Source organism: Hylobates moloch, unplaced genomic scaffold, assembly GCF_009828535.3.
Source record: "Hylobates moloch isolate HMO894 unplaced genomic scaffold, HMol_V3 SCAFFOLD_12, whole genome shotgun sequence".
NCBI classification, from domain to species: Eukaryota; Metazoa; Chordata; class Mammalia; order Primates; family Hylobatidae; genus Hylobates; species Hylobates moloch.
In genome coordinates, this window is record NW_026652287.1 from 9,684,363 (window position 1) to 9,708,550 (window position 24,188).

Genomic DNA, 24,188 nt, shown 5'->3' on the forward strand with positions numbered 1-24,188 from the left:
CTCCCCCCCCCCCCCGCCTCTGTGTTGGCACCTGGGTCCTGGTGCTACCCCTACCCCCTGGCCAGTTCAGGGCCAGTTGTCCCCACCACAGGCCCTCTAGATGGCTTTGGCTGCTTGGTCTGTCTCCTCGGGTTCTTGGAGGCAGGACTCTCCCTTCAGCTCCCTTCCCTGCCCCCACACCCCAGACATCATATGGACACAGCAAGTACTCATCAGTGGCCCCTCTCGGGCCCTGGCCCTGCTGCTATCCTCCGGTCACATACCAGAAGCTTGGGGCAGGGGAGGGTGACCTCTGGGGACAGGGCCACAGCCTGGCCTGGCAGGAGAGTGCTGAGTAGTGGCAGAGGCTTCAGGTTCCGGTCCAGCCTGGCACCGACACGCCATGTGATATTAGCCCAGTCCCCCAGCCTGGAGCAGTTCGCAGCCCTTACACAGGTGTGCAGGTCTAGGGTCTCACCTTGACCTCACAGGCAGGCCTGGCCTGACAGGAAGGTGGGGTCATTACCTCTTGAAATCTGATCAGCCTCCTCTCTAAGGTGCTGGGGCTCCGTCCCCACCAGGACACCTCTCCTTTTGGAGACCCTGGTCTTAAGAGAGAGGCCAGGAATGGCAGGGCCTTAGGGTGGGGGCCTGGGGAGAATGACTGGGGGGAGAGCTCGGAGCTGCAGGCAGAGTAGCTGGGGTTGCCGCCCACCCAGGCTGTGGATGCCCTGACCCCAGCCATTCTCAGGTGACCTCTGTAACTTTGAGCTGGTGGTGGCCCTGTCTGCTCAGGCCAAGACAGACACACACAGGGCAGGCAGCCCCCAAGGCCAAGACCAGGCTGAACCTCTCTGCCTCCCCCTAAAGCTGGAAGCCCCAGAAGCCACTGCCTGGGCTCCCTGAAGGAAGCAGAGCTTGTGCTCTCAAAGGAATGGACTCCCTCCCTCCATGTCCTCTGTGCCCCTGGTCAGGGTGGCAGACAGGAGCAGGGCTGCAGGAGGAGGAGTGGACAGGCCCACCTCCCTGCCTCCTCCTGCAGGCTCCAGTCCCTGCAAGGGTCCCAGGGGAGAGGTTGAGGCAGCCAAACCCAAGGCTCCAGGACTGAGTAACCAAAACTGGGGTCCTCAGAGGGAGCAGTTGGGCTGCGTGTGACAGGCACACCCCCACCAAGGGTGACAGAGGGGCCTCAGCAAGGAGCTGGGTTCCCTGGGGAGCTGACACTGTCCCCCAACCCATGCAGGACGAGGTTAGCCAGCCGCTGGCTGCACCACCCTCCAAGATCCACGTGCTGCTACTGGTGCTGCACGGAGGCACCATCCTGGACACGGGCGCCGGGGACCCCAGCTCCAAGAAGGGCGATGCCAACACCATCGCCAACGTGTTTGACACCGTCATGCGCGTGCACTACCCCAGCGCCCTAGGCCACCTTGCCATCCGCCTGGTGCCCTGCCCGCCCGTCTGCTCTGACGCCTTTGCCCTGGTCTCCAAGTGAGTGGCATCTGCCCTTGACTGCAGCCTCCACCAGTGCACTGTCCTCCTTCCACCCCTGGGCCTCAGGTGGCTCCCCAATTTCAGGACTCCTGCCCCGATGTCCAGACCCACCGGCCAGCCCCTTCTACCTGGAGGTGCCCAAACATATACATGCAGGCTAAGCCTCGAGTCCCAGAAAGGCTGGGCCCATGGCTGAGCCTTCGTTTCCAAATGTGTAATGTGGGGATATTGGCCTGCCTCTGAGACATGGGGTCTTACCCACCCTGGTCCCCCAAGCCTACCCAGGCCCTGGCTGGGAAGGGTCCTCACTAGTGTATGCTGAGTCCATGGCTGAGACTCAGGTCAGGGGAGAGGGGCCCTTTGGGCTGAGCTGGAGCCGCCTGCCCTCTCTTGACTGGCCCCTCTCCCCAGCCTCAGCCCCTACAGCCATGACGAAGGCTGTCTGTCCAGCAGTCAGGACCACATTCCCCTGGCTGCCCTCCCCCTGCTGGCCACCTCCTCCCCCCAGTACCAGGAGGCGGTTGCCACAGTGATTCAGCGAGCCAACCTTGCGTATGGGGACTTCATCAAGTCCCAGGAGGGCATGACCTTCAATGGGCAGGTGAGTCCCGGGGAGGTTGGGGAGGGGAGGAGATGGAAGACCCTGTAGGGCAGGCTGGCCTGAGGGGGAAGGTGACGGCCTCCCCAGCCTATAGTCCAGCGAGTGGGTGAATGGCTCAGGCCTCTGGCCCCTCTCCCTCAAGGTCTGCCTGATTGGGGACTGCGTCGGGGGCATCCTGGCATTTGATGCCCTGTGCTACAGCAACCAGCCGGTGTCTGAGAGTCAGAGCAGCAGCCGCCGGGGCAGCGTGGTCAGCATGCAGGTACCCAAGTGGGGGCCCAGACAGTCCCCAAGGCCTGAAGCCTCCTGCATGCCCCCAGGGTCGCTGTCCTGCCTGTTCCTGCACCTGGCCCCAGGCTGTGTCCACCAAGCAGAATGCTGGCAGCACTTCCTGAGTCCAACTGGCTTGGACTCTACCCAGTTAAGCTCTGTTCATTCAACAAACATTTTCCAAGCCCCTGAACCCCAGCCCTGCTGCCAGAGCTCACCTCCAGGGCAGGGGCTGTGGAGGGGTTGGGGGTGCAGGTGAGCTGAGGAAGCCCAGCCCATTCTGGCAGAAGTACCTGGGCCCTGAAAGAGCTGTAGCAGTTTTTCTCACAATCTCTCTCCCCTCACCCCTCCAAAAAAGGATGGGAAGGGCAAAGGTTGGCAGCACAGGTGCCCAGAGGCAGCAGGGCAGGTGCATGGGGGCAGGGGAACAGCTGCTACGTGGCCAAGCCTAGGAATGCGTGTGGTTTCATGAGCCTGAACCAGGGTCTGCACTGTGGGCAGTGGGGTCTGGTTCCTAGGAGGTGGGATGGGCGACCCATCTCTGCTTCCCTGCCTCTGCTGCACAGTGGCAAACAGCCTGTAGACCAGTGAGGTCCAGGGTGGCTGGTGGGTGGGAGGATGGAAGGGAACGGGGGCCCTTCCCTCTGGTTTGGCGAGAGGCCAGCTGGACAGTGGCCGCTGGGCCTGGGGTTATGAGGGAGGAGGCAGCTTCTAGGACACTGGAGAAGGGGTCAGGCCAGCGGCCACCCGGCAGTGAGACTCCACGGGGCCATTCCAGGACAACGACCTGCTGTCCCCGGGCATCCTGGTGAATGCAGCACACTGCTCCGGTGGTGGTGGTGGTGGTGGTGGCAGCAGTGGTGGTGGTGGCAGTAGTGGTGGCTCCAGCCTGGAGAGCAGTAGGCACCTGAGCCGAAGCAACGTCGACATCCCCCGCAGCAACGGCACCGAGGACCCCAAAAGGCAACTGCCCCGCAAGAGGAGTGACTCATCCACCTACGAGCTGGATACCATCCAGCAGCACCAGGCCTTCCTGTCCAGGTGGGCGGGGCTGGGGGCTGGGGCTCGCCTCTGGGTGCTGGAAGAGGCTCCAAGAGGGAGGAACATCCCCCGTGATGGCCAACAGGAGGCCCAGGCTCTCTGCCTGAGGTTCCGCCAGCCTGAGACCTGGGATCCCAGTCTGGGTCCAAGAGAAAGTGGCTTATTGGGTGCCTTGTCTCATATACACCAAGGGCCATCTTGGGCCTGAGGGAGCAATTTGTCTTGAGGGTGAGGGTGGGGAATGGCAGAGTCGGGGGCAGAATGGACCAGGGGCAGGTAGTCCAGCTCAGGGCTGTCCTGAAGCCAGTGGGCCCCCGAGAGAGGTTGGGACCTGCTGCCACCAGCGGTGTCGTGGCAGATGATGGCAGCTGCACCCACATGACAGCTAAGTCTTATTTGGGTCTGCAGCCTCCATGCCAGCGTGCTGAGGACTGAGCCCTGCTCACGCCATTCCAGCAGCTCCACCATGTTGGACGGCACAGGTGCCCTGGGCAGGTTTGACTTTGAGATCACTGACCTCTTCCTCTTCGGGTGCCCGCTGGGGCTGGTCCTGGCCTTGAGGAAGACTGTCATCCCAGCCCTGGATGGTGAGAGCCCAGCAGGGGCAGGATGGGGGGTACATGCACTGGGTGCGGGGGCGGGGGTCTCAGTGGACCCCTGTGACGAGATCATGGCCACGTCCCAGGCCTGTTTCTGCCCTCCTTCCTGTCTTCCCCACCAAGGGTCCCTTGCTATCCTCTGCTTCTGCTTCAGCAGCTCAGTCACTGGCCGTCCATGACACCTGCTGTTTCATTTCATCTCCGGGGTGCCTGTGGGAGCTGAGGCTCAACCCCTAGATGGGAAAGCTGAGGTCCAGGGAGAGAAGGCACCACCCCAGAGTCAGATGGAGACAGACCCAGCCTCCCAGGTCCAAGGTTCTCCCATAGAGAGAGATGCAGAGGCCAGGCATCCCCAAAGCCTCCTGGGTATAGTGGGCTCCCAGCCCTGGAGGGGCCACAGCTGTGCGTCTCTGTCTACCCAGGGAAGGCAGGCCAGCGGCTGGGCGTCATTGGAGCAGCAGTCCCTGCCCTGTACCCTCGGTTCAGCCTGCAAAGCTCCAGGAGCCACACAATCCTGAGAGTAGCAACACATGTTACACCCCCAGATGACAGAGGGGGGAAACTGAGGCTCAGAGAGGTTTAGATGCTTGCCAAGTGCTAGGTTAAAAATGCAGACCTGGCCGGGCACGGTGGCTCATACCTGTAATCCCAGCACTTTGGGAGGCCGAGGTGGGCGGATCAGCTGAGGTGGGGAGTTTGAGACCAGCCTGACCAACGTGGAGAAACCCTGTCTCTACTAAAATTACAAAATTAGCCGGGTGTGGCGGCACATGCCTGTAATCCCAGCTACTTGGGAGGCTGAGGCAGGAGAATCGCCTGAACGCGGGAGGGCGAAGGTTGCGGTGAGCCAAGATTGTGCCATTGCACTCCAGCCTGGGCAACAAAAGCGAAACTCAGTCTCAAAAAAAAAAAAGAAAAAAACATGCAGACCTCTGGACTCAGCACCCAAGCCCCTTCCCCTTCCATAAACTGGCGACTTCAGCACTGCCAGGAAGAGAAATGGGTAGCTTTAAGGCGACCCCAACAACCAAGGCAGCCCCATGAAGGGCATCCCTGTGCCCCATCCACTGCAGGCTCTGAATAGCCCCACAGAGTCCCACACAGGTGCATGGAGACTTACGGGCAGTGCCGTTGTGGTCACATTATGTGTCATTGTGAAAAACCAGAACCAACTTAAATGTCCATCTATGTGGAGGGGGCTGGTTAGATAAATTCTGGCACAACCACACAGTGGAGTACCCGCCTCCACTGAAAAAGAGCAAAGAGAAGCTACACGTGCTGACGTGAAAGATGCCAACATTTTTTGTGTTAAGCGGGAGGAAAAGGCAAAGTTCAGAAGGCATAGCATATGTTCCGGTTTATGTCCCTCTAAAAGTGAGATACAGCACTAATAATTAACACAACCTTGCAGTCACATGATCTCCTTAATTCCATGACATGGTTGGAACTGCTGCCCCATTTGACAGAAGGGGAAACATTTTCCGATACAGGCAGGGCAGGGCTGCCTTAGCCAGCACTCGGTGGTGCTCCCGCAAGATGAGCTGGAGCTGCAGGGAGGTCTGGGGTGGAAGGGGTTTCCACCATGTGCCCTTCATCTATGCTCTTCTGTACTGCAAACCACCTTTTACCACAATCATTATAAATTTTGCAATGAAAAAAAAATTAGAGGTCAGGTGTGGTGGCTCATGCCTGTAATCCCAGCACTTTGGGAGGCCCAGGTGGGAGGATCACTTGAGTCCAGGAGTTTGAGACCAGCCTGGATAATATAGCAAGACCCCATCTCTACAAAAAATAAAATAAAAAAGCTAGGTGTGGTGGTGCACACCTGTGGTCTCAGCTACTCAGGAGGCTGAGGGGGTAGGATCACTTGAGCCCAGGAGACTGAGGCTACAGTGAACCAAGATCGCACCAGTGCCCTCCAGCCTGGGTGACAGAGCAAGACCCTGTCTCAGACAAAAAAGTGACAATGACCCAAACAGGTCCTAAATGGCTAGAGACACACCCGCCGTCTTATCCCTAACAACCCAGTGCCCAGTTCCCAAATTTCCCACCCCCGCCCCTGCTCCTCAGGGCCAGCCCCAGCTCTGCAGCCAACACCCCCACCCCCAGTTTTCCAGCTGCGGCCGGCCTGCCAGCAAGTCTACAACCTCTTCCACCCCGCGGACCCTTCAGCTTCACGCCTGGAGCCGCTGCTGGAACGGCGCTTTCACGCCCTGCCGCCTTTCAGCGTCCCCCGCTACCAACGCTACCCGCTGGGGGACGGCTGCTCCACGCTGCTGGGTGAGAGGCACATTCCGCCCCGCTCCTCTAGGGGAAGGTGGGGTAGGCGTGGCTCCCTGGCTCCTAGGTCCTCTATGCCACGTGGTTCTTCCCCAGGTGAGAGGGACAGCCTTTGCTGAATGCCTCTCGGAGGTGAACAGCTGTTGGGGGTGGGTGGCGGGGGTGGTGCATCCCTCCGCACTGATCCCTGTGAGGCACGAATGATAGTTCCCACCTTTCAGAGGACACAGGTCAGGGCCTTGTTCCAGGGTCCCCAGAGCAGGGAAAGGGCAGAACAAGACCAGACTCCCCTCTCCACAGCTGAGCTTCCATCCCAGCAGTGACAGAGCTAAGGACCCAGCAGGGACCCTCACTGAGTAGGGGGCCTGGTCGGCTGGGTCCCATCATGGCAGGTGGCTGGCCCCGAGACAGGGTGCAGGAGACGGGTTGGGGCAGGGGAGGTCCAGGTAGGCTTGGCCCGACCCCTGCCCCAGCGTGTGTCCCAGCGTCTTGTCATGTCCTGGTCCTCGAGGAGCCCTGAGTCTCTGTGTCGGAGCGTGTCTGGATGGCCCATGCAAGTGTCTGTTCTTGTCCTCTGTTCTCTCCCCGTCTGCCTCCAGTCGAGACCGTGCAGAGAAACCCCGAGCTGGTCCTGGAGGGCGGCCCCCTGGCCCCTCTCCCCCACGGGGACGGCTTCCTGGAAACCAGTATGCCTGTTCCCGCGCCCACCTGGCAAGACGGGCCCCGCCCGGGCTGTGCCGAGTGTGTGTACCCTCCCCTGCTCGTGGTGACGTCTGCTTCGCTGGTTGACCCGGTCCTCAGGGACGCCCCCCAACCCATGCCCTCCTTGGCCACTCACAGTTCATGGGACCTGGGTGGTGAGGAACAGAGACTTGGGCGGGACGGCCCTGGGGCGCTGGTGTCAGTGCCTCCTCCCTGCATATTGTGGGCCAGAGGCAGGGCAGACCCAAAGCAAAGGGGCGCAGCAGCTCAGAGACAGCAGAGGCCGTCTCAGGGCCACACAGCAAGTCAGTGACAGTTCCAGGGCTCTGCCAGAAGCAGACTGAGGCTTTGAGCCAGCCGGGCCCACCCCTCACCTGGGGAAGCTTCCGGTCCCAGCGAGGGGTTGGATTCCCCAGGGCCCACTCCTTCACTCTCTGAGGTCACCCAGGCACCTCCTGTATCCCGTCCAGGTGTGGCTTGTCTGGCTGAGCCCCATCCTCCCTGTTCTGTCCTGTCTTCAGCCTGGGCCTGGGTGAGCCTGGCTTGAGCTCCCAGCACCTGCCTTTGTCCCCAAATGCCCATCAGGGGCTGCTGGCTGTGGCCTGTGTGAGGGACGCCCAGGGCTTGCCTCTCTCTGTGCTCTGCATGTGCAGGGCATCCCCAGGAAGCCACCCATGGCACCTGTTGTCAGCGCCCTGCAAACCTGGGTGGAGCCGCTGCTTCTGCTATGGGCTGTGGGTCAGGTCAGGCCAGGCTGAGCTCCGGAGGCCCTGGAGCCACTGGGGTGCTGGAGATAAGCTGAGGGGTGTGTGTGGGGCAGGAGGGTGACTGAGGTTGAGCCCAGCTGCCACGCCTCCCTGCCCTGTGTCTGTGTCCATTCGTCAGTCCACTCTGCCCCAGCCCTCTTCCTCACCTGCTAAAGCTCTGGGCCCCTCCCTCTCGCGGCCCTGAGCAGGTGGCTCTGGCACAGCTGCTGCCCGGCCTCCAGTCTAGGTGCACACTGGACCCTGGCGCACTGGCTCCCCCACTGCTCCGGGGCTGGGCAGGGCCTCTCTTACCTGGCCTCTGGTCCCTGTCCACCTGCAGCGGATGTGCTCCAGACCCACAATGCGGCCTTCCAAGAGCATGCCGCCCCCTCCTCGCCCGGCACTGCCCCTGCCAGTCGTGGCTTTCGCCGAGCCAGTGAGATCAGCATCGCCAGCCAGGTGTCAGGCATGGCTGAGAGCTACACGGCATCAAGCATTGCCCAGAGTGAGTATACCAGGCCCCTCACCCTCCTCACTTAGCCAGGGCCGTTGTGCCCACAGGGGACAGCTGCTGGCCATGTCTAGGAGCATTTCTAGCTGATGAAGCTGGGGAGGGATGCTGCTGGCACCTGGTGGGTAGAGGGAGGGAGGCTGCTGGGCACCTGCAGTACCCAGGCCAGCCCCACAGCAGAGACCGGTCAAGTCCAAAGACTCTGCAGTGTCCAGGCTGAGAAGCTTCACCTTCTCAGGATTCTGGAAGAAGGCGCATTAGGAAGGGCCCCGCCTTCCTCATGCTTGGCTCCTGCATGAAGCCTCTTGGTGCTTGAAGCACAGCCCGGGTTCCCTTCTCAGTCCCTGCCAGGTGGCTGCCCTCCGTGCTGGGCCAGGGATTCTCGCAGCTGCGGTCAGCGTGGCCATGCAGGGGCTGAGGCTGGGGTGGGGGTTGCTGGCAGCTGTGTTCATCTGTGAGGAGGGCCAAGGGGCCTGCCCTTGATAGCCCCAGGCCTGGCACTGTCCCAGTGTCCTGCCTGGCCCCTAGTAGACGTGGCAGCACGGTCGCCCCCTGCGTGGCTGAGCCATCCATTGCTCTTGCTTCTCAGAGGCCCCCGATGCGCTCAGCCATACTCCCAGCGTCAGGCGTCTGTCCCTGCTCGCCCTGCCCCACCCTAGCCCCACCACCCCCGGCCCCCACCCTCCAGCCAGGCAGGCAATCCCCGGCCTGGAGAGGGCCCCTGGCCTCCCTGAGCTGGACATCGGAGAAGGTACCACCCCACACACTTTCCCCTCACTGGGGCTGGGCAGGGCATCTCTTACCTGGTCACTGCTGCTGAGCACCCCTCACTGCCAGGCTCTGCCCACCTGGACCCCCGCTTCGGCCTAACAGGGAGCTAGGGGCTGGGCTGGGAGGACTTGGCCATCTAGGGAGGAGGTGGGACCTGGTGGCATTGTCTGGTGGGTTGGGGGACTGGGGACCCCACAGAGCTGGAATGAGGCCAGATGAGGACCAAGGAAGCTCTGAGGAAAGCTGTGGGCAGAACCTAGGGAAGCCTGGACCCATAAACCAGGCCCTGCTGCTGGGCCCCTCCTACAGACAGCTCAGGGAGCACTTTACAAGCTTGTCTTGTTCAGGAAGGTTGTCTGCGCCCAGCCCCTAGTGGCAGAGCCAGATGCACCCAGGACCATCCTTCTGGAGGCCCAGGCTTCCCCACCCACACTGCTGTGTCTCAGGGCTCGTGGGGTGGCCCAGGTGCGAGGAAGGAGGCACCCTTGCCCTGGGGATCAGGAATTGTAACCCCACCTCTGTGCCGCCTTTCCTAGCCTTGAGGCCTAGGGGGAAGATAGGAGAACAGGAATGGCCCAGAGAGGGAAGCGATGAGGTTGCCACAGGGCAGAGGGTCACCAGAGTCAGCAAGGGACCACGGACAGCTGGTACCATCCCACAGATCCCGACTGGTCCCCCAACGCAACCGCAGGAGCCCCTCAGCAGGGCTGGCACTCACCACTGTCATGGGTCTGCATGCTTCTGCCTGTGCTCCCTCCAGCTTGCCTCACTCACCCATCCTGGGAGAAGACTCACTTTAGGCTATAGCTGGTTGGGGGGGTCTGTGCTGGGCGAGCAGGCCAGAGGGGCCGGGTGACCCTTCGGGGTCCCTGTCTGGGACTATACAGCCCCAGCCCAGTCACGGCCCCTCCTGGCAGTCGCTGCAAAGTGGTGGGGCCAGAAGCGGATCGACTACGCTCTGTACTGCCCTGACGCCCTCACGGCCTTCCCCACGGTGGCTCTGCCTCACCTCTTCCACGCCAGCTACTGGGAGTCAACGGATGTGGTCTCCTTCCTGCTGAGACAGGTACCCGGGGCCTGGGGCCTCCCAGGAGGGCCCTGAGTGACAAGACCCATGACAGGGCCCCATTTCACAGATGAGGGGACAGTGGGTACTCCTCTCCAACCCCATCAGATCACAGAACTAGCAAGACGAAGGCACCTTTATGCTGGGGTGTATTCAGGCTTTTCAGGACATTGGGATGGAGGGAACATATCTGCACATTTGTCAGGTGAACGAACAGGGATCTGAGGGCTACTGGGCAGACAGTAGTGGGTTGAACGCCCCCTACAAAACACACGCTCCTCTTGCTCCCGGGTACTGGGCCTCCTCCTCCCAGGGCAGGAAGCCCCAGGGTGGCATCTGCCCCACGGCCTGCCCTGTCCCCTCTTCCCAGGTCATGAGGCACGACAACTCCAGCATCTTGGAGCTGGATGGCAAGGAAGTGTCGGTGTTCACCCCCTCAAAGCCAAGGGAGAAGTGGCAGCGCAAGCGGACTCATGTGAAGCTGCGGGTGAGGGTCCCCCAGGTGCCCAGGCCCCCATGCTGTCACCAGCCTCCGTGTCCAGATGAGGAAACTGAGTTGCAGGGAAGCCTGCAGTCTTATGTACCTTCCCAGGCCATGAGGCTGGAGCTGTCAGCCCACTTCACAGACAGGGAAGGCAGCAAGTCTTCCTAGTTTCTCCAAGGCCACACCATCGTGTCTGATCCAGACTGAGACATGGGCTGCGCAGCTCACAGCTCAAGCCTGCCCCTCAGGCCCACAGAACTTGAGCAGAACACAGGGACCCGGAGTGCCCTCCGACCCCCTGACCTGGGCTTGCTGCTCCCTCCACAGAACGTGACGGCCAACCACCGGATCAATGATGCCCTCGCCAATGAGGACGGCCCCCAGGTTCTGACGGGCAGGTTCATGTATGGGCCCCTGGACATGGTCACCCTGACTGGGGAGAAGGTAAGGACATGGCGGGTAGGGGTAACATGGAGGGACTTTGGGGAGCTCCCTGCTGCCCTCTGGCCAGGGTGCAGGGAGTGGGGAGGCCAGACACAGCCAGCCTGTGACCAGCCTGCTGGGCCCAGGTGGATGTGCACATCATGACCCAGCCGCCCTCGGGCGAGTGGCTCTACCTGGATACGCTGGTGACCAACAACAGTGGGCGTGTCTCCTACACCATCCCTGAGTCGCACCGCCTGGGCGTGGGTGTCTACCCTATCAAGATGGTGGTCAGGTATATGTCTGCCCTGGGAGGGCGGGATAGGCAGGGCGAGGCTCTGGGTGGTTCTGATGAGCACCCCCACCACCTGCCAGGGGAGACCACACGTTTGCCAACAGCTACATCACCGTGCTGCCCAAGGGCACAGAGTTCGTGGTCTTCAGCATCGACGGTTCCTTTGCCGCTAGCGTGTCCATCATGGGCAGCGACCCCAAGGTGCGGGCCGGGGCCGTGGACGTGGTGCGGTGAGTGGTCCGGAGGGGCACAAAGGGGCTGTAGCAAGGTGGGTGGGCTCAGGGGCTCCCGCCAGCCAGGTGGAGGAGGACAGGGGAGCCTCTGTGGAGGACACCTGGCTCGGGCACTGGGCCTTAAGGACCTCAGTTCAGAGCCCGGCACCCCCAATTATTAGCCGTGTCACCTCGGGCAAGCGATGTCACTTCTCAATGTCGGCTTTCAATTCCCGCATCTGGAAAGTGAGGCTGGTAAGCCAGGGACACCGCAGCAGGGGCATCTGCCGCCCGGTGCGAGCACCCGAGGGCCTGCTGCAGCACCGTCATTGTCACCATTGTCGTCGTTACTGTCTGAGCTCAATCAGAGATGTGGTTTCCAATGGCCCAAGTGGGCCCTGGCTGGGCAGGAGACAGGGAGGCCTAGGAGGGAGGAAGGGGTGGCCATGAGACACCCAGGCCTGCCCCTCACCCCCAGGCACTGGCAGGACCTGGGCTACCTCATCATCTACGTGACGGGCCGGCCCGACATGCAGAAGCAGCGGGTGGTGGCGTGGCTGGCCCAGCACAACTTCCCCCATGGCGTGGTGTCCTTCTGTGACGGCCTGGTGCATGACCCGCTGCGGCACAAGGCCAACTTCCTGAAGCTGCTCATCTCCGAGGTGGGGCCTGGGAGGATGGGGCAGGGCAGGGGTGGGGGCAGAGGGACCATGGTGCCTGTGCCCATGCCAGTCTCCCCACAGCTGCACCTGCGCGTTCACGCGGCCTATGGCTCCACCAAGGACGTGGCGGTCTACAGCGCCATCAGCCTGTCCCCCATGCAGATCTACATTGTGGGCCGGCCCACCAAGAAGCTGCAGCAGCAGTGCCAGGTGAGTGGGCGCATTGTGGGGGTGGGTGCAGGCGGGCAGCTCGGGGAGCCCCAGCCTGTGACAGCCGCCCTCACTGACCTCGCAGTTTATCACGGACGGCTATGCGGCCCACCTGGCGCAGCTGAAGTACAGCCACCGGGCGCGGCCCGCTCGCAACACAGCCACACGCATGGCGCTGCGCAAGGGCAGCTTCGGCCTGCCCGGCCAGGGCGACTTCCTGCGCTCCCGGAACCACCTGCTTCGCACCATCTCGGCCCAGCCCAGCGGGCCCAGCCACCGGCACGAGCGGACACAGAGCCAGGCGGATGGCGAGCAGCGGGGCCAGCGCAGCATGAGTGTGGCGGCCGGCTGCTGGGGCCGCGCCATAACTGGCCGCCTGGAGCCGGGGGCGGCCGCGGGCCCCAAGTAGGGCACCGTGAGTGCAGCGCGGGGTCTCCATGGTGCTAGGCCAGGGTGGCCAGCCCCACCAGGAGGCCTGGCCTGGGCACACGCACAGACGTGGGCCTGGGAGATTGTCCCAGGGCCTTGCGGAGGACACGGGCCGCGCCACACAGTGCTCCCTGCCCTGCCTCATGTCCTCGGGCCTGACGGGTCCGGCTTGTCATGGAAGCTGGCAGGGACCACCAGCCCCAGGATGGCAGAGGGACCAGAACTCCCCATTCAGACTGGCCTGGGAGGCTCTCCCAGACATTTTGCCCTGCGTGGATCTCCAAGTGTCCTGGTGCCAGGTGTGGGCCCAGGCCCAGCCTGCCACCTCCCCATCCACTGGCCACCCTCACTCCCAGGTCCCCTCCCATTTGGTAGCAGCTCCAACAGGGGTCCAGCCTGCATCTTGTTAACTCGAGTTTCTCAACTGTTCAACCTCACTGGTTTTGCACTGATTTTTGAGAGCGGAGACCCATTACCACCTCCTATGGCTGCAGCCCCGTTGACATGCATGAAACTCAGTACCTGCCGACCCAGGACCTACAACCACACTGAAGGCTCCAGTGCGGCAGAGCCTCGTGCAAGCAGGAGAGAAAGGCCGTATCTTAATTTCTGCGCCCCAGACCCCTGCCCACCTGTCTGCCTGCCCCGCCTGGAGCCCAGGCCAGTGTTGTTTCCAGCCTCAGGCCACGGGCTGGACAGGCCTGGCCACCTCTTCCGCTCCCTGCCATCAGTCAAGGCTGCCCGCCCACGTTTCTACGCCTTTCTACTTCTCAATCTGATTTCTATGACGTTTTTTTAAATGAGCAATCCTTGGCTGCTTCCTTTTCTTAACTCTTTCAGTACCGAGAGCAGCCCCTCCACACTGAAAACACCCAGCACTGTGACGGAGTCCAGCCTGGTTCTGGGTCCCGTGGGCCCTGCTCCTGCCCACTTAGCGAGGCGTGGGCTCCTTGCCTCACCTGGCCCCGGCAATCCCACTGAATTTCTACTCTGGGGTGGGTGGGGCACACACTTCGGTTTTTTTAATGCCAATTCCGTTTTCATGCCGAATCTAAGAAGCCACAACTTGCTTTGTCAGCTTCAGGGCAGGCAGCCATGACTTCATTTCTCGCCTGAACAAGGACCATGCTGTCCTGCACGCTGGGTCTGACCGTCTGCCCTCTCTCCCCAGCACCAAGCGTGACCTTGGCTGTGGCGCTCAACGGCCAGCTCCGGCGGCCTCCCTGCTGCTCCTCAGCTTTCCCGGAAGTGGGAGAGCCTGCCTGGCCTCGGCCTTTGTCCAGCGACCAGGCTCTGTCCCCGAGAAGCTACGGCTGACCTGGGTCTGATGTTGGGACGCATGGACCGGGCTGGGGAGGTGCACAGTGATGTTAACTTTTTCCCGTGTGTAGATATGTACAGCCAAAGGGTCGTGTAAATGTTCTGCAAAAGTGGGTCTATACAGAGTGAAAGCTATTTATTTTGTGCAGAGAAAAATGTCTGGAGGGATGGAACCTTCAGGGTTTATTCATATTTAAGATGTAGCTTTTTGTTGTTGTTTCAGGCATTATATATAAAGCAACGATTATTTTATGGACCAAGTTTTCATGTAACTGTTGCAGTGAAAGTGCAATATCTGACCCCCCTGCTCCCAGCGGGAAGTTGCCTGGCCCGACAATCACAGCCCCGGTCAGGGGCCCTGTGGCCAGTGCCTCCTCCTCTCTTGGCCCCACCTCATCCTGTCTTGCCTGCTGCCTCGGTGACCAGCCATCCAGAGAAGCACCTGGAAGAGTCTCGGGCCCTCCTGCAATAAAGGCCGGGAGGCCCTGTGGGCAGTGGGCTCAGCCTCTCCCCAGGGGGGCAGCTCCCCTACGGCTCCTCGCTCCCCGCCTGCCTGCCCAGCCGCCAGCCATGCCAAGGACAACAGCAATAGTCCCCTGGGGCTCTCCCAGCGGCCCTCAGCCATAGATGGCAGGGTGGGCAGCCTGCCCCCCATGGGAAGTCTCTTCTGTATCCAGGTCTGCTTTCCACCTCCCTTCAGATTCCTTTTTGGCACATTCTCCTCTTGAGGAAGCACCAGTCTTTCTGAAACTAAGAGAGGGACAGCAATGTCCTTTAAAAATACCAAAAATGTTTACAGAGTTGGGTGCTGAGCTGCAGGGCTCAGGCCTGACCAGTCATAACCAAAGGGTGAGGCAGGCCTTGCTGACTGCCACCCCCCAGGCCTGTTAGAATAGAAGCCTTAGTCCCACTCCCACCACACCCCCAGGCCCCAGACCCCACCACCTGCCTTCTCTTTGATTTCTAAAGAGGGATTCAGCAGAGACCCCCCCACCCCTCCCTGGCTCAGTCTGAGTCCCACTGCCTGCCCCATCAAAGCCTTCACGTCTCAGCCCCTCCCATCTGGTCTGTCCGTGTGCCGTCTGTCTCTCTGGGCCATGTGTGAGCCGTGTCCCCACTCTCCCCATCCGTCCCTGCTGTCCCCGCATCATTGGGCCTGAGTGTGCTCTGTATACAACGTCATGTCTGTTACACCAATTAAAGAAGCGGGAAGGCTTCCTTCTGGATCTCTTTACTGCACTGGCGACCGTGGGGCATGGTGGGATGGGGGCATGGAACAGTAATGCTAGTGACACTCACAGTGACGCCAACACATTAGTGCGGGGCTGACTCTGGGCCTGGTCTGCTTTTAGCTCCTTCCTGGGATGGAACTCAGTTTGCCCTCACAGACCCCAGTGAAGCGGGTGCTGTGAGCCTCCCTGCCTCAGAGTGGAAGACACAGCTGGGCAGTGGGAGCCAGGACTCCCACACAGGCCACCCGGCCCCAGCACCTGGCTCTGCACTGTTGTGATCTGTGGAATGAACACGGCAGGGGAAGCCATCTCTCTCCATGCCTGAGTGCATAGCATTTCAGAGCCAGCTCTCTGGGTTTGGGGTTCAGCTGGCATGGGGTCTGGTCCAGGCAGGCTGACCTGAAGATGAGGAGGGCACAGGCACTGGTGTGGCCTGTGCTCACTACCACCAGAGGACACCCCAGCTTTGCCCGAAAGCTCCTGGAGCCCTTGTTTTTCCCTGGCAGTCATGTAGCATCCTTCTCTCCCCCAGTACAAAAAGCCACAGAACAGAGGAAGTCTATCCAGGGGGCCTTTAATAGCTACGAAGTGCTGCTCTTTCAGATGGGGGTGCCAAGCAGGCTGGTGACCCCATCCTCCACCCCCTCTGCCCCTGAGAAGAGGCTGGGCTGGGCCAGAGGCCAATCCACCGGGGAAAGGCCACCAGCACCCATCAGGCTTCCCACTGGCACCCTGAAGCCTGCCCAGGCTGGGCCGCCAGCGCCGTCCACAGGCCTTGGCCAGCTGGGGCCCTCAGGGAAGCAACCCAGCTCGCATCTGGAAGGCCAGGCCGTCCCCTCGGGTGGCTTGCTGGGGAAGAAAGCACACAGGAGGAGGGGTACATCACAAACAGAGCTGGGGGCGGATGGCAGGCAGAGGGGCCACACCCACCTTGTTGATCTCTCTGTGTCGTTCTTTGGTTACGATTTCCTCTAGGACCTCGCCATCTCCCTTAATAAGCCTGGGGGTGGGAGGGTCTCCGTTCAGCAAGGAATAGGCAGATCCCCTAATGCCAGAGGAGCAGAACCACAAGCAGCCAGCAGAGGGGTCCCAGGGATCCTGCCGCACAGCCTTGAGTGGACAGACCCTGGGGCCTCACCCACTCTCCCTGATGAAGGCAGCGGAGCTGGGCTCTGCCTTGCCAGCCTCAGCCAGGCCAACAACAGCCCTTTGAAGAGCCTCCTCCAGGCCCTTCCAGCCCCTGCAACTACTTAGTCCAAGTGACCGTATTTTTGCCCACATTTGGCCTTTTTCAGGCAGCAGGAACCCCGCCCGGCCCCACTCCTCCCAAGAGCACACATCTTCGGCCAACACTCCCAGACCCTGTGGTGTAAGTCAGGCCAAAGGCTCCCCACCTGGTGCGCCCTGTCTCGGGGTCCACCACCTTGCGGATGATGCTCTGCCGGGCATCCCACTCCTCCTTGGTCATGGGCTTCATGGCCTGGATTCGGGACTTCTGCTCATCCGTCAGGACTGGAAAGGAACACGGAGGTGGTGGCCAGGCCTTGGGAAGGGACCTTCTCCCTCTCAGGTGCTGGACAGCACAGTACCTGGGCCATCCTCTTCCTCCCCAGCTGATCGGTGCCACTGGTCCAGCGAGGGGCCCGGCAGAGCCTCCATCTGCTGTGCTTCCGCCTTCTCCTTGCCCTTCTTCTTCAGCTTCTTCCTCTTCTTCTTCTTCTTCCTCTTCTTGTCCTTGTACTTCCCCCGCTTCTTCCGGCCATCACTGGAGGAAGAGGAGGAGGACGAGGAGGAAGAAGAGGAGCTAGAAGAACTGGAAGAGGAGGAGGAGGAGCTGGATCGTGGTCTCCTCCGGGCCTTCTGCTTGCTTCTCTCTGTGATGCAGGGAGAAGGTGAGGCTGGAAGGCCAGGAGGGGAAGAGGTAAACCTTTGTCCCCTGCTCTGGCCTGGGGCAGGCACAGACCGTCTACAGGGTGAGCGCTTCCTGAGGGGCTTTCCAGAACAGAGATGGAGCTTCCCAGAGGACCCCCTTCCCGACTCCTGCGGCGCCTGGCCCTCACATCTCAGGCCCGGCTGCACAGAGGCATGACTGAGCGTCCCCGACCACTGCTCGCCCCGACTTCCCTGGGAAGTGGCTGCGCCTCCTCTCCCCGATGCCTGTGGTCCTCACCCTCCGCCCCAGGGGCCGTGCTGGCCTTGCGACCTTGGGATGTGGAGGCCGAGCAGTTCCTCGAGGCGTCCTTCCTGCTCTTCTTCTTTCTCTTTTCCGACCCCCGTCCCCGGGACCGGCTGCGACTCCTCGAGCGCTTGCGGGAGCCGACGTGAGCCATGGCGCCGCGGGCTGGCGACGGAGAAGACGCGCTTAGCCGAAGCCCCCAAGGCCGGCCGCGGGCGGGCTCCAAGGGTGGCTCTAGCGGGGCCGGGGCCTCGCGACGCCCAGTACCCGTCACCGTCCTGGGAAAATGAGCGACCCTCACCCACCCCCAACGCTGGGGACCCCGGTTTCTCCGCCGACTCCAGCGGTGCCTATTAAGGGCCCGCCCCCGCCCGGACGCCCCACGCCTGCGCACCCGGCTCCGAGCCCCTGGGAACGGGCCGCCGTCCGCCGCGAGTGGCGTCTGAGGCGCTTTCCCGCGCTCTCCTACCCTCCAGCCCCGTGCCCTTCCCGGCCTCGCCACCTCAAGGGGGCCCCCGGGGTTGTTCTGTTCCCACCTCGACAGCCCTACGGGCCGGACAGCCCGCCCCGCGCCTTCTCGAGGGGAAGCGGCGGCTAGGAGGCTTCCGGCCGGGGCGCTGCGCGGGAGGCTGTCCGGCTGGGAAGCGCGGCGCCGCTGCCTTTCGTTCTGACGCCCCAGGTTCCGTCTCGGGCGCGCCCACCTCCCGCAGAGGCAAGCAGGGGCGCCGGGGCGAGGCCGTGCCCTGCAGCCTGGCGCCGGCCCTCGAGCTCCGCAGCCCCTCACGCCCGTGTCTGCCGAAGCTGCGCCCGCTTCCAACTCTGCCCTCTCGGCGCACGCCCGCAGCAACCACGCCCCCGGTGCCCTGGGAAGAAGGCGACCCTCGCGCGCGCCGCCCTCCTCCCCGGCTGGTCCTGCCTTCTCCATACGACTGCGAGCTCCCGACTGGGGCGCCCTGGTCTTTCCGACCTGCCCACCCAGTGACTCAGAGGTCGCAAACTCGTGTCCGTAGGGGCCAGAGACACCTTGGCAGCGAGCACGGGTATGAACCCCAGGCCCATCCGGAGGGAAGCCGGGATTCTGCTCCAGCTGATCCGTGCAACGTGGCATGGGGCTGGTGCCCCACCTTCCCAGGAAGACCGAACTCAAGACTGCAATATGGAACCACCCGACTTTCAAATGTGTAACTCAAAAGCGCGGCTGTGCGCTTCAACCAATCGGTCCGCCAAATTGCAACTCTTCCACAATAATGACAGCGGCAAACACAAAGGGCTCTTGCAAAGCACTTTATATACGTCAGCGCATTTGACTCTCAAAACAGCTCTAGGAGGTAGGTGCTAAATGAGGAAACCAAGGCACCAAAAGGTGAAGGCTCACCTAAAGCCACACAGCTGGAAGTGGCAGAAGCAGAATGGGAACCCAGGCAGCCTAGTTCCCGGCCCTGCCATTCACCCCTCTGCCATCTAGAAGATGCTACTGGTGGCCCACCCAAGTCCACTGGGGGTGATGCCTGCTGCTGAGGGTTCACATCTGTGCTGTCTCTGGAGGCTTCCCTTGGCTACTGCAAGGCACCCTGCCCTGGAGATAAGTATCTGGGAAGTTACTCACTCCTCTCTGGCCCCCTCATCCAGGAGCCAGTAACCGATGGTGTAGGCACACTGTGGTACTGTGGGCTCTGCCTGGAGCTCTCCGCGGGGTCGGCTGAGGCTGGACGTCCTCTGAAGCCACTTCCTTGCCCAGCTGCTCCCTCCCCTCCCCTGCTTCCCTGACTCCCTCGCTGACGCCCCATTCCAGACTCTGCTTCCGACAAACCTGAACTAAGGCGGCATGTTTGCCCAGAGAATGACCCAGAAGCCGGCACAGCCTTGAGCCAAGAAGTGCAGTAGGCTGTGGGGATTTTATTTCTGCCCCCAGCCAAAGGCAACGGAGCCCTCACCTGCCTGCCACCCCCACACTGGGCCCAAGCAAGCTCAGGTGAGCACACACACATCCACCGTGGTGGGCTCCTCTCGGGTGAAGCCATCACCGAAGCCCTCATCATCCACCAGGTCGGGCTCATGGCAGCACATGGGACAGAGGCGGTTGCGCACAGCCGAGGCTCGGAGCCAGACGACAAGGTTCCAACGCTCACCAGTGCCCAAGGGCCGGGCCCCATGCAGCTGGCCGCCACGGTGGAGGACACCCTGGCCCACCACGTGCTCCACCTCCAGGGGCTCCGTCAGGGCTGCGGGTGCCTGCAGATGGCACGACTCAGGCCTGGGCACTCACAGCTGCCCCAGGCCCTGCCGCATGGGTCACACACTCACCTGGAAGAGGCCCCCAAAATACAGGGCGCCCCCTGTGAAGACCTTGCCCAAGGCCACATTGAGGGTGAGCTCGGCATTATCATAGTGGCATCCCAGCTCAAGGTCCTGGCCTGGTGCGTATTTGACCACAAAGGCCCGGTGACTGTCGAGCTGGCCCCCACCACAGTCAGGGTACAGCAGGGCCATCAGCGGCTGCAGGAAGCGCTCCCGCAGTGGTGTCATCAGCGGCTCGTCCAGCCCGAGCTCGTGCAGCAGCACCTGGGAGGGGATTCCTGGGGTCAGCAAGAAAACTAGGGGGCTGCAACCCTGGGGTTCCACTCCACGGTGATCCCACTATGACCTTCTTTCACAGCCCGGGCAGGCAGCCCATCTGCAGCACCTCCGACACTGCCTCCTGACCCCAGCCACCCCCTCCTCTGCCACCGGCCAGGCCTCACCCACCCCGTAGTTGTTCATGGTGTTGGGCCTCCCCTTAGGCATGTCCGACTGCTCAAAGTGCTCCAGCTCTTCCAGCAGGGCCTGGCAGAAGGGTGCTGTGAACACAGGCACCCGGTAGATGCGCTTCTCCTCTGTGGAAGGAGGGATGGTCTGTGGGCCTGAATGTGGCTGTGGGCCAGCCAGGCCTGGGCTTCAGTCTTCCTGTCTCATCACCTGTGCCATGGCGATGAGGCCTTCACTTTTCAGGGCTATTGTGATGACTAAAGGAAGCAACATGAGGAGCAGGGGAGGCCGATTCCCATGCCCCCCACTTATACCCGGAACCTTTCCCCAGACTCCACAAGTGTCCACAGGGCTGGCACTGGGAGCTCACATATGGGTCCTGAGGCCCAGAGAGGAGAAGTAGCCCAGGGACACCCAGCAGGCCAGTGACAGCCAAGCCGGGATCACAGGCTCTCTCTGCACCTCCTTTCATCTGATGAGCCACCGAAGTCTGTACCCCAACTCAGAAGTGGCTCTGGGAGCCTCTGTCCCCCAGCAGGAAGGCCAGAAGGGGCTGTTCTTTCTTGCTGAGCCCTGGGGGGGAAGAAGCCAGGCTGAGAATGGAAACCTAAACATTTATTGGCAGATGCACCAATGCCCAGGGGTGCAGGGCTAGTGTGCCCACGATGGGGCCACCTCACAGCCTGGGCCCTGCCCCAGCCAACAGCCTCAGCACTATCTCAGCTGCCAGGAAGTGGAAGGCAATGAGGAGAGCACCCCCAGGCTGGAAGAAGGGGGATTCATTCCACCCATGACCCCCAACAAAGCACAGGCTCCATGAGGGGAAACTTGTATCTGCCTCCCACAGCAGCCCCTAGCCCAGGCTACCAGTGCCAATCAGAATAGGAAACACTTAGGCCGGGCGTGGTGGCTCACGCTTGTAATCCCAGCACTTTGGGAGGCCGAGGCGGGCGGATCACGAGGTCAGGAGATCGAGACCACGGTGAAACTCCGTCTCTACTAAAAATACAAAAAATTAGCCGGGCGTGGTGGCGGGCGCCTGTAGTCCCAGCTACTCGGAGAGGCTGAGGCAGGAGAATGGCGTGAACCCGGGAGGCAGAGCTTGCAGTGAGCCGAGATTGCGCCACTGCACCCCAGCCTGGGTGAAAAAGCGAGACTCCGTCTCAAAAAAAAAAAAAAAGAATAGGAAACACTTTCCAAACACTACCTGCGGGCCCTGTGACAGGCACTCTATGCAGATTAACTCACTTGATCATCGTGGTGCCTTAAGAGAGGGGGTTACTGTTGCTCCCATTTTACAGATGAGGAAACTGAATCACAGAGGTTAAACAACAAGCAAACCTCCCTTGCCCAGCATTTCCTGCTGGGTTTAGCCAATAAATGAGCCCAGCAGGAAATCCAAAGGGGAGAAGTGGGGCATTTCTTGCCCTACTTGGAGTCTGGCATGGCTGCAGGCCTCTGCCCAGAGCCACAACTCCAGGTGGTAACTGCTCCCTCCTGTTGCCAGCCCCGGGGGACGGGACTTTGCCATTCCTTACTGGTCCCTTTACCCTGCCCATACCTGTCTCAATGGTCCCTTTAAGATCTTGGATCAGCCCTGTTTGAGTGTGTCAGCTGTCCCACACATGACACAAATACCCACTATTTGCTGGATGAGGGCACGAAGGAAGGGTGAAGGAAAGAATGAAGATACCAGGCTCATGGCAGGTATTGAATGAATGAATGCAGATGTCCTGCTCCTGGCGGGTTGGTCCCACTGACCCTTCCAGCTCCTGCTGGTTTGGTTTTTGGAGACAAAGTTGGTGGCTGGAGGGACCCCAGCATCCCATACCCAGGTTTCCCAGGCTGCCATTCCCTGGTCCTGCCAGGTCTCAGGGCCAGGACCTCACCCGATACTGTCTCCAGCCGCTGGAGAAGGCCCTTGAGGTCTGCGCCTGGGGACACGCTGTACTCAGCCACTGCCAGAAACTCGGGGGCCAGAGCTGCATCCTGGGGGCAAAACACACCAGCTGTGGGGCAGGCAGCCCCCCCAGCCCTGGATGCTACCTCCTCTTTCCAGTACCGGCCTTCAAGCACTCTGGCTGGCTGGTACCTGCAGTGAGTCGTAGACCTCAGGCCGTGCCGGGCGGTAAGAACTCGCGATGAGGGCTTTCCTAGCCGCTGACTCCTGCCCCAGCCGCCGCCGCCGCTCCACCTCCTGCTCAAGCTGCGGTGGCACAGGGCTGTTACCAGGTGGGGCCTCCCATCCTCCTGAGGCCACTGTACAGATGAAGAAACTGAAGCCCAGAACGCCAGACAGGGCCCAGGCTGGAAGCCAAGTCTAGCCTACACTCCTGAATCTATCTGGGTCAACTGCAAGTTCCAGACTGTTAGCTGAAAGGGACTTCTAGAAGCAGACCCGTCCTGTTTCAGGCTGCCCCAACCTGAGCCTAGCTGGGATGAGAACCCCTAGATGTACCTCAACCATCTGGGCCCACATAGGGGAAGGAGACAGTCATGGCCAAGTCCTGTGTTCCAGAGGTTGCTGAGGACTCTCCTGGGAAGCTTCCCACCACTGACTCCAGGGGAAGGAGGAAGAGGGAGCGGGGCAGCAGCCCTGGCAGCAGCCTGTGGGGTATGTGGTAAAGTGTGAGGAGCCCAGGGGCCTGGAAGCCGTGGCTGGGATCGCATCTGCTCCTGCTGTAAAAGCTTGGGCAAGTGATCCCTCTTTAAGCCTCAGCTTCTCAATCCAAAATGAGGGTGGTGCGTGTGCTTATCTCGCAGAGCTGTTAAGAACGGCATGACTAGGCAACTTAGCATTTCCCGTTCTCTCTCCTGGTGCCAAGACCCAGGTGTGGACGGATGAGTCAGGGGCAGGAAGGAGGAAAGTGAGGGCCTAAGTGACCCTTCAGGGATCAGGGACTGAGGCTAGGAGACCCCTCAAGCTGCGGACACAAATCTAACGAGGAGGAGCTGTACAGGGACAGGGGACTGGTACCTCTGCTAACAGCTGCTGGAAGTCCTTGGCGCTAACACAGCCTCGGCTGCGCAGGATCTAGGAGCAGAAAGAACACTGAACATGACTGTATGACCTAAGGAAGTCCCTCCAATCTCTAAGCCTCAGTTTCCCCTGCTTAAAATGGGGAGAGGAGCCCCGACCTCAAAGGATCATGGAGAGAATGAACTGCGGAACCTTGTCAAGCTCAGGACAGGGCTCCGGGCTGGTGTTGCTATGAGGCGGCAAGCTGAGCCCAGCCCTGTCCTAAGCACCCTATATGCGTGTTCATTCCTTCCTCACAACCTCACAGGGAGATACTATTACCCCTTTACGGTGAGAAAACTGAGGCACAAACAGGCCGTCATTCTTGTATTTGAGGATGCGGTGCGCGCCGTGCGCAAAGCAAACGACCCTGGGGACGAACTTCCCTCCTCCACTGCCCCTCTCTGCCCACTGCTCCGTAGGGACGACAGCGGCCACTCACCGGGCCGTAGTCCCGGCGCAGCTGCTGCTCGCCTCGGAAGCGCACATGCAGCCCATAGCGCGCCACGTACAAGTTCTCGGTGCAGAAGCAGGCGCAGCGGCAGAAGCGCCGCGGAGCCCCCACAGTCGCCATAGTGAAGCGCCCACAGCCCTGCCAGCTTCCGTAGAGAGACTTCCGGGCACGCCCCCAACCGCGGGAGGCGCGGAACCAGCGGCCAAGGGGCCGCTCTAAGTTCCCAAGGGCGGAAAAGGACGAAGACGCACCTCGCCAGGAAACGGTCTGCGCAGAAAAATGCTCCTGGGCCGGGTTGGGACCGGCGGCCTCCTCGTTCCGCCTCCCAGTTTTCCCACCACGAGGCAGGGACTAATGGCTCCACTTTACAGACAGCTGAACTGGGTCGCGCCTTCACAGGACGGGGAGAGGGAGGGACTCGGAGCCCCAAGGCCTTTGACTTAAACGCCGGCCCCTCTTCTGCTCGG

The 24,188-nt window shown here is 61.4% G+C and overlaps 3 protein-coding genes across 21 annotated transcripts in view; 1 reads left to right on the forward strand and 2 right to left on the reverse strand.

Moving 5' to 3' along the window:
• Positions 1–15,301, forward strand: part of PITPNM2 (phosphatidylinositol transfer protein membrane associated 2) — a 226,990-nt gene extending 211,689 nt beyond the window's left edge. For 8 of the 15 annotated variants that reach the window (XM_058425653.1, XM_058425657.1, XM_058425654.1 and 5 more), the window contains 16 exons: positions 1,223–1,470; positions 1,885–2,074; positions 2,217–2,336; positions 3,123–3,385; positions 3,794–3,972; positions 6,094–6,264; positions 6,864–7,007; positions 8,053–8,217; positions 9,912–10,060; positions 10,431–10,547; positions 10,872–10,988; positions 11,114–11,262; positions 11,343–11,492; positions 11,953–12,136; positions 12,218–12,346; positions 12,432–15,301. In XM_058425653.1, coding sequence (XP_058281636.1) covers positions 1,223–1,470; positions 1,885–2,074; positions 2,217–2,336; positions 3,123–3,385; positions 3,794–3,972; positions 6,094–6,264; positions 6,864–7,007; positions 8,053–8,217; positions 9,912–10,060; positions 10,431–10,547; positions 10,872–10,988; positions 11,114–11,262; positions 11,343–11,492; positions 11,953–12,136; positions 12,218–12,346; positions 12,432–12,755 — 2,799 coding nt within the window. In that variant the 3' untranslated portion in view covers positions 12,756–15,301. Of the gene's footprint in view, positions 1–1,222; positions 1,471–1,884; positions 2,075–2,216; positions 2,337–3,122; positions 3,386–3,793; positions 3,973–6,093; positions 6,265–6,863; positions 7,008–8,052; positions 8,218–8,812; positions 8,975–9,911; positions 10,061–10,430; positions 10,548–10,871; positions 10,989–11,113; positions 11,263–11,342; positions 11,493–11,952; positions 12,137–12,217; positions 12,347–12,431 lie in introns of those variants that run through there. The other 7 variants (XR_009209076.1, XR_009209077.1, XM_058425664.1 and 4 more) reach the window with 7 other exon arrangements.
• A 583-nt stretch (positions 15,302–15,884) lies between these two features.
• ARL6IP4 (ADP ribosylation factor like GTPase 6 interacting protein 4) lies at positions 15,885–18,739 on the reverse strand. Its single transcript, XM_032168413.2, is given in 7 exon segments — positions 15,885–16,176; positions 16,258–16,327; positions 16,722–16,839; positions 16,917–17,225; positions 17,498–17,668; positions 18,040–18,233; positions 18,265–18,739. Coding segments are annotated over 7 exon segments (1,266 nt in total). The 5' UTR covers positions 18,612–18,739; the 3' UTR covers positions 15,885–16,119.
• Positions 18,740–18,772: 33 nt separating this feature from the next.
• On the reverse strand, positions 18,773–24,060 carry OGFOD2 (2-oxoglutarate and iron dependent oxygenase domain containing 2). Of its 5 annotated transcripts, none has more exons than XM_032168395.2 (7): positions 23,973–24,060; positions 23,226–23,282; positions 22,341–22,454; positions 22,138–22,237; positions 20,249–20,376; positions 19,808–20,065; positions 18,773–19,735 (listed from the first exon to the last, which is right to left on the reverse strand). In XM_032168395.2, the coding sequence occupies exons 5-7, from the start codon at positions 20,285–20,287 to the stop codon at positions 19,472–19,474; spliced, it is 561 nt and encodes a 186-aa protein (XP_032024286.1). In that variant the 5' UTR covers positions 20,288–20,376; positions 22,138–22,237; positions 22,341–22,454; positions 23,226–23,282; positions 23,973–24,060; the 3' UTR covers positions 18,773–19,471. The 5 variants fall into 5 exon arrangements, with proteins under 5 accessions (XP_032024286.1, XP_032024285.1, XP_032024288.1 ...); XM_032168394.2 differs by having other exon boundaries at positions 23,710–23,979; XM_032168397.2 differs by having other exon boundaries at positions 22,138–22,507.
• Positions 24,061–24,188: the final 128 nt, after the last annotated feature.

Bases quoted from the DNA above. Each gene is read 5' to 3' on its own strand.
- OGFOD2 (XM_032168393.2), bottom strand. From the start codon at position 23,841: ATGGCGACTGTGGGGGCTCCGCGGCGCTTCTGCCGCTGCGCCTGCTTC. The intron at 23,283-23,709 runs GTGAGTGGCCGC...TTCTGCTCCTAG, and splicing joins TGCGCCGGGACTACGGCCCG to ATCCTGCGCAGCCGAGGCTG. The intron at 22,508-23,225 runs GTACCAGTCCCC...TCATCTGTACAG, and splicing joins TCCAGCAGCTGTTAGCAGAG to TGGCCTCAGGAGGATGGGAG.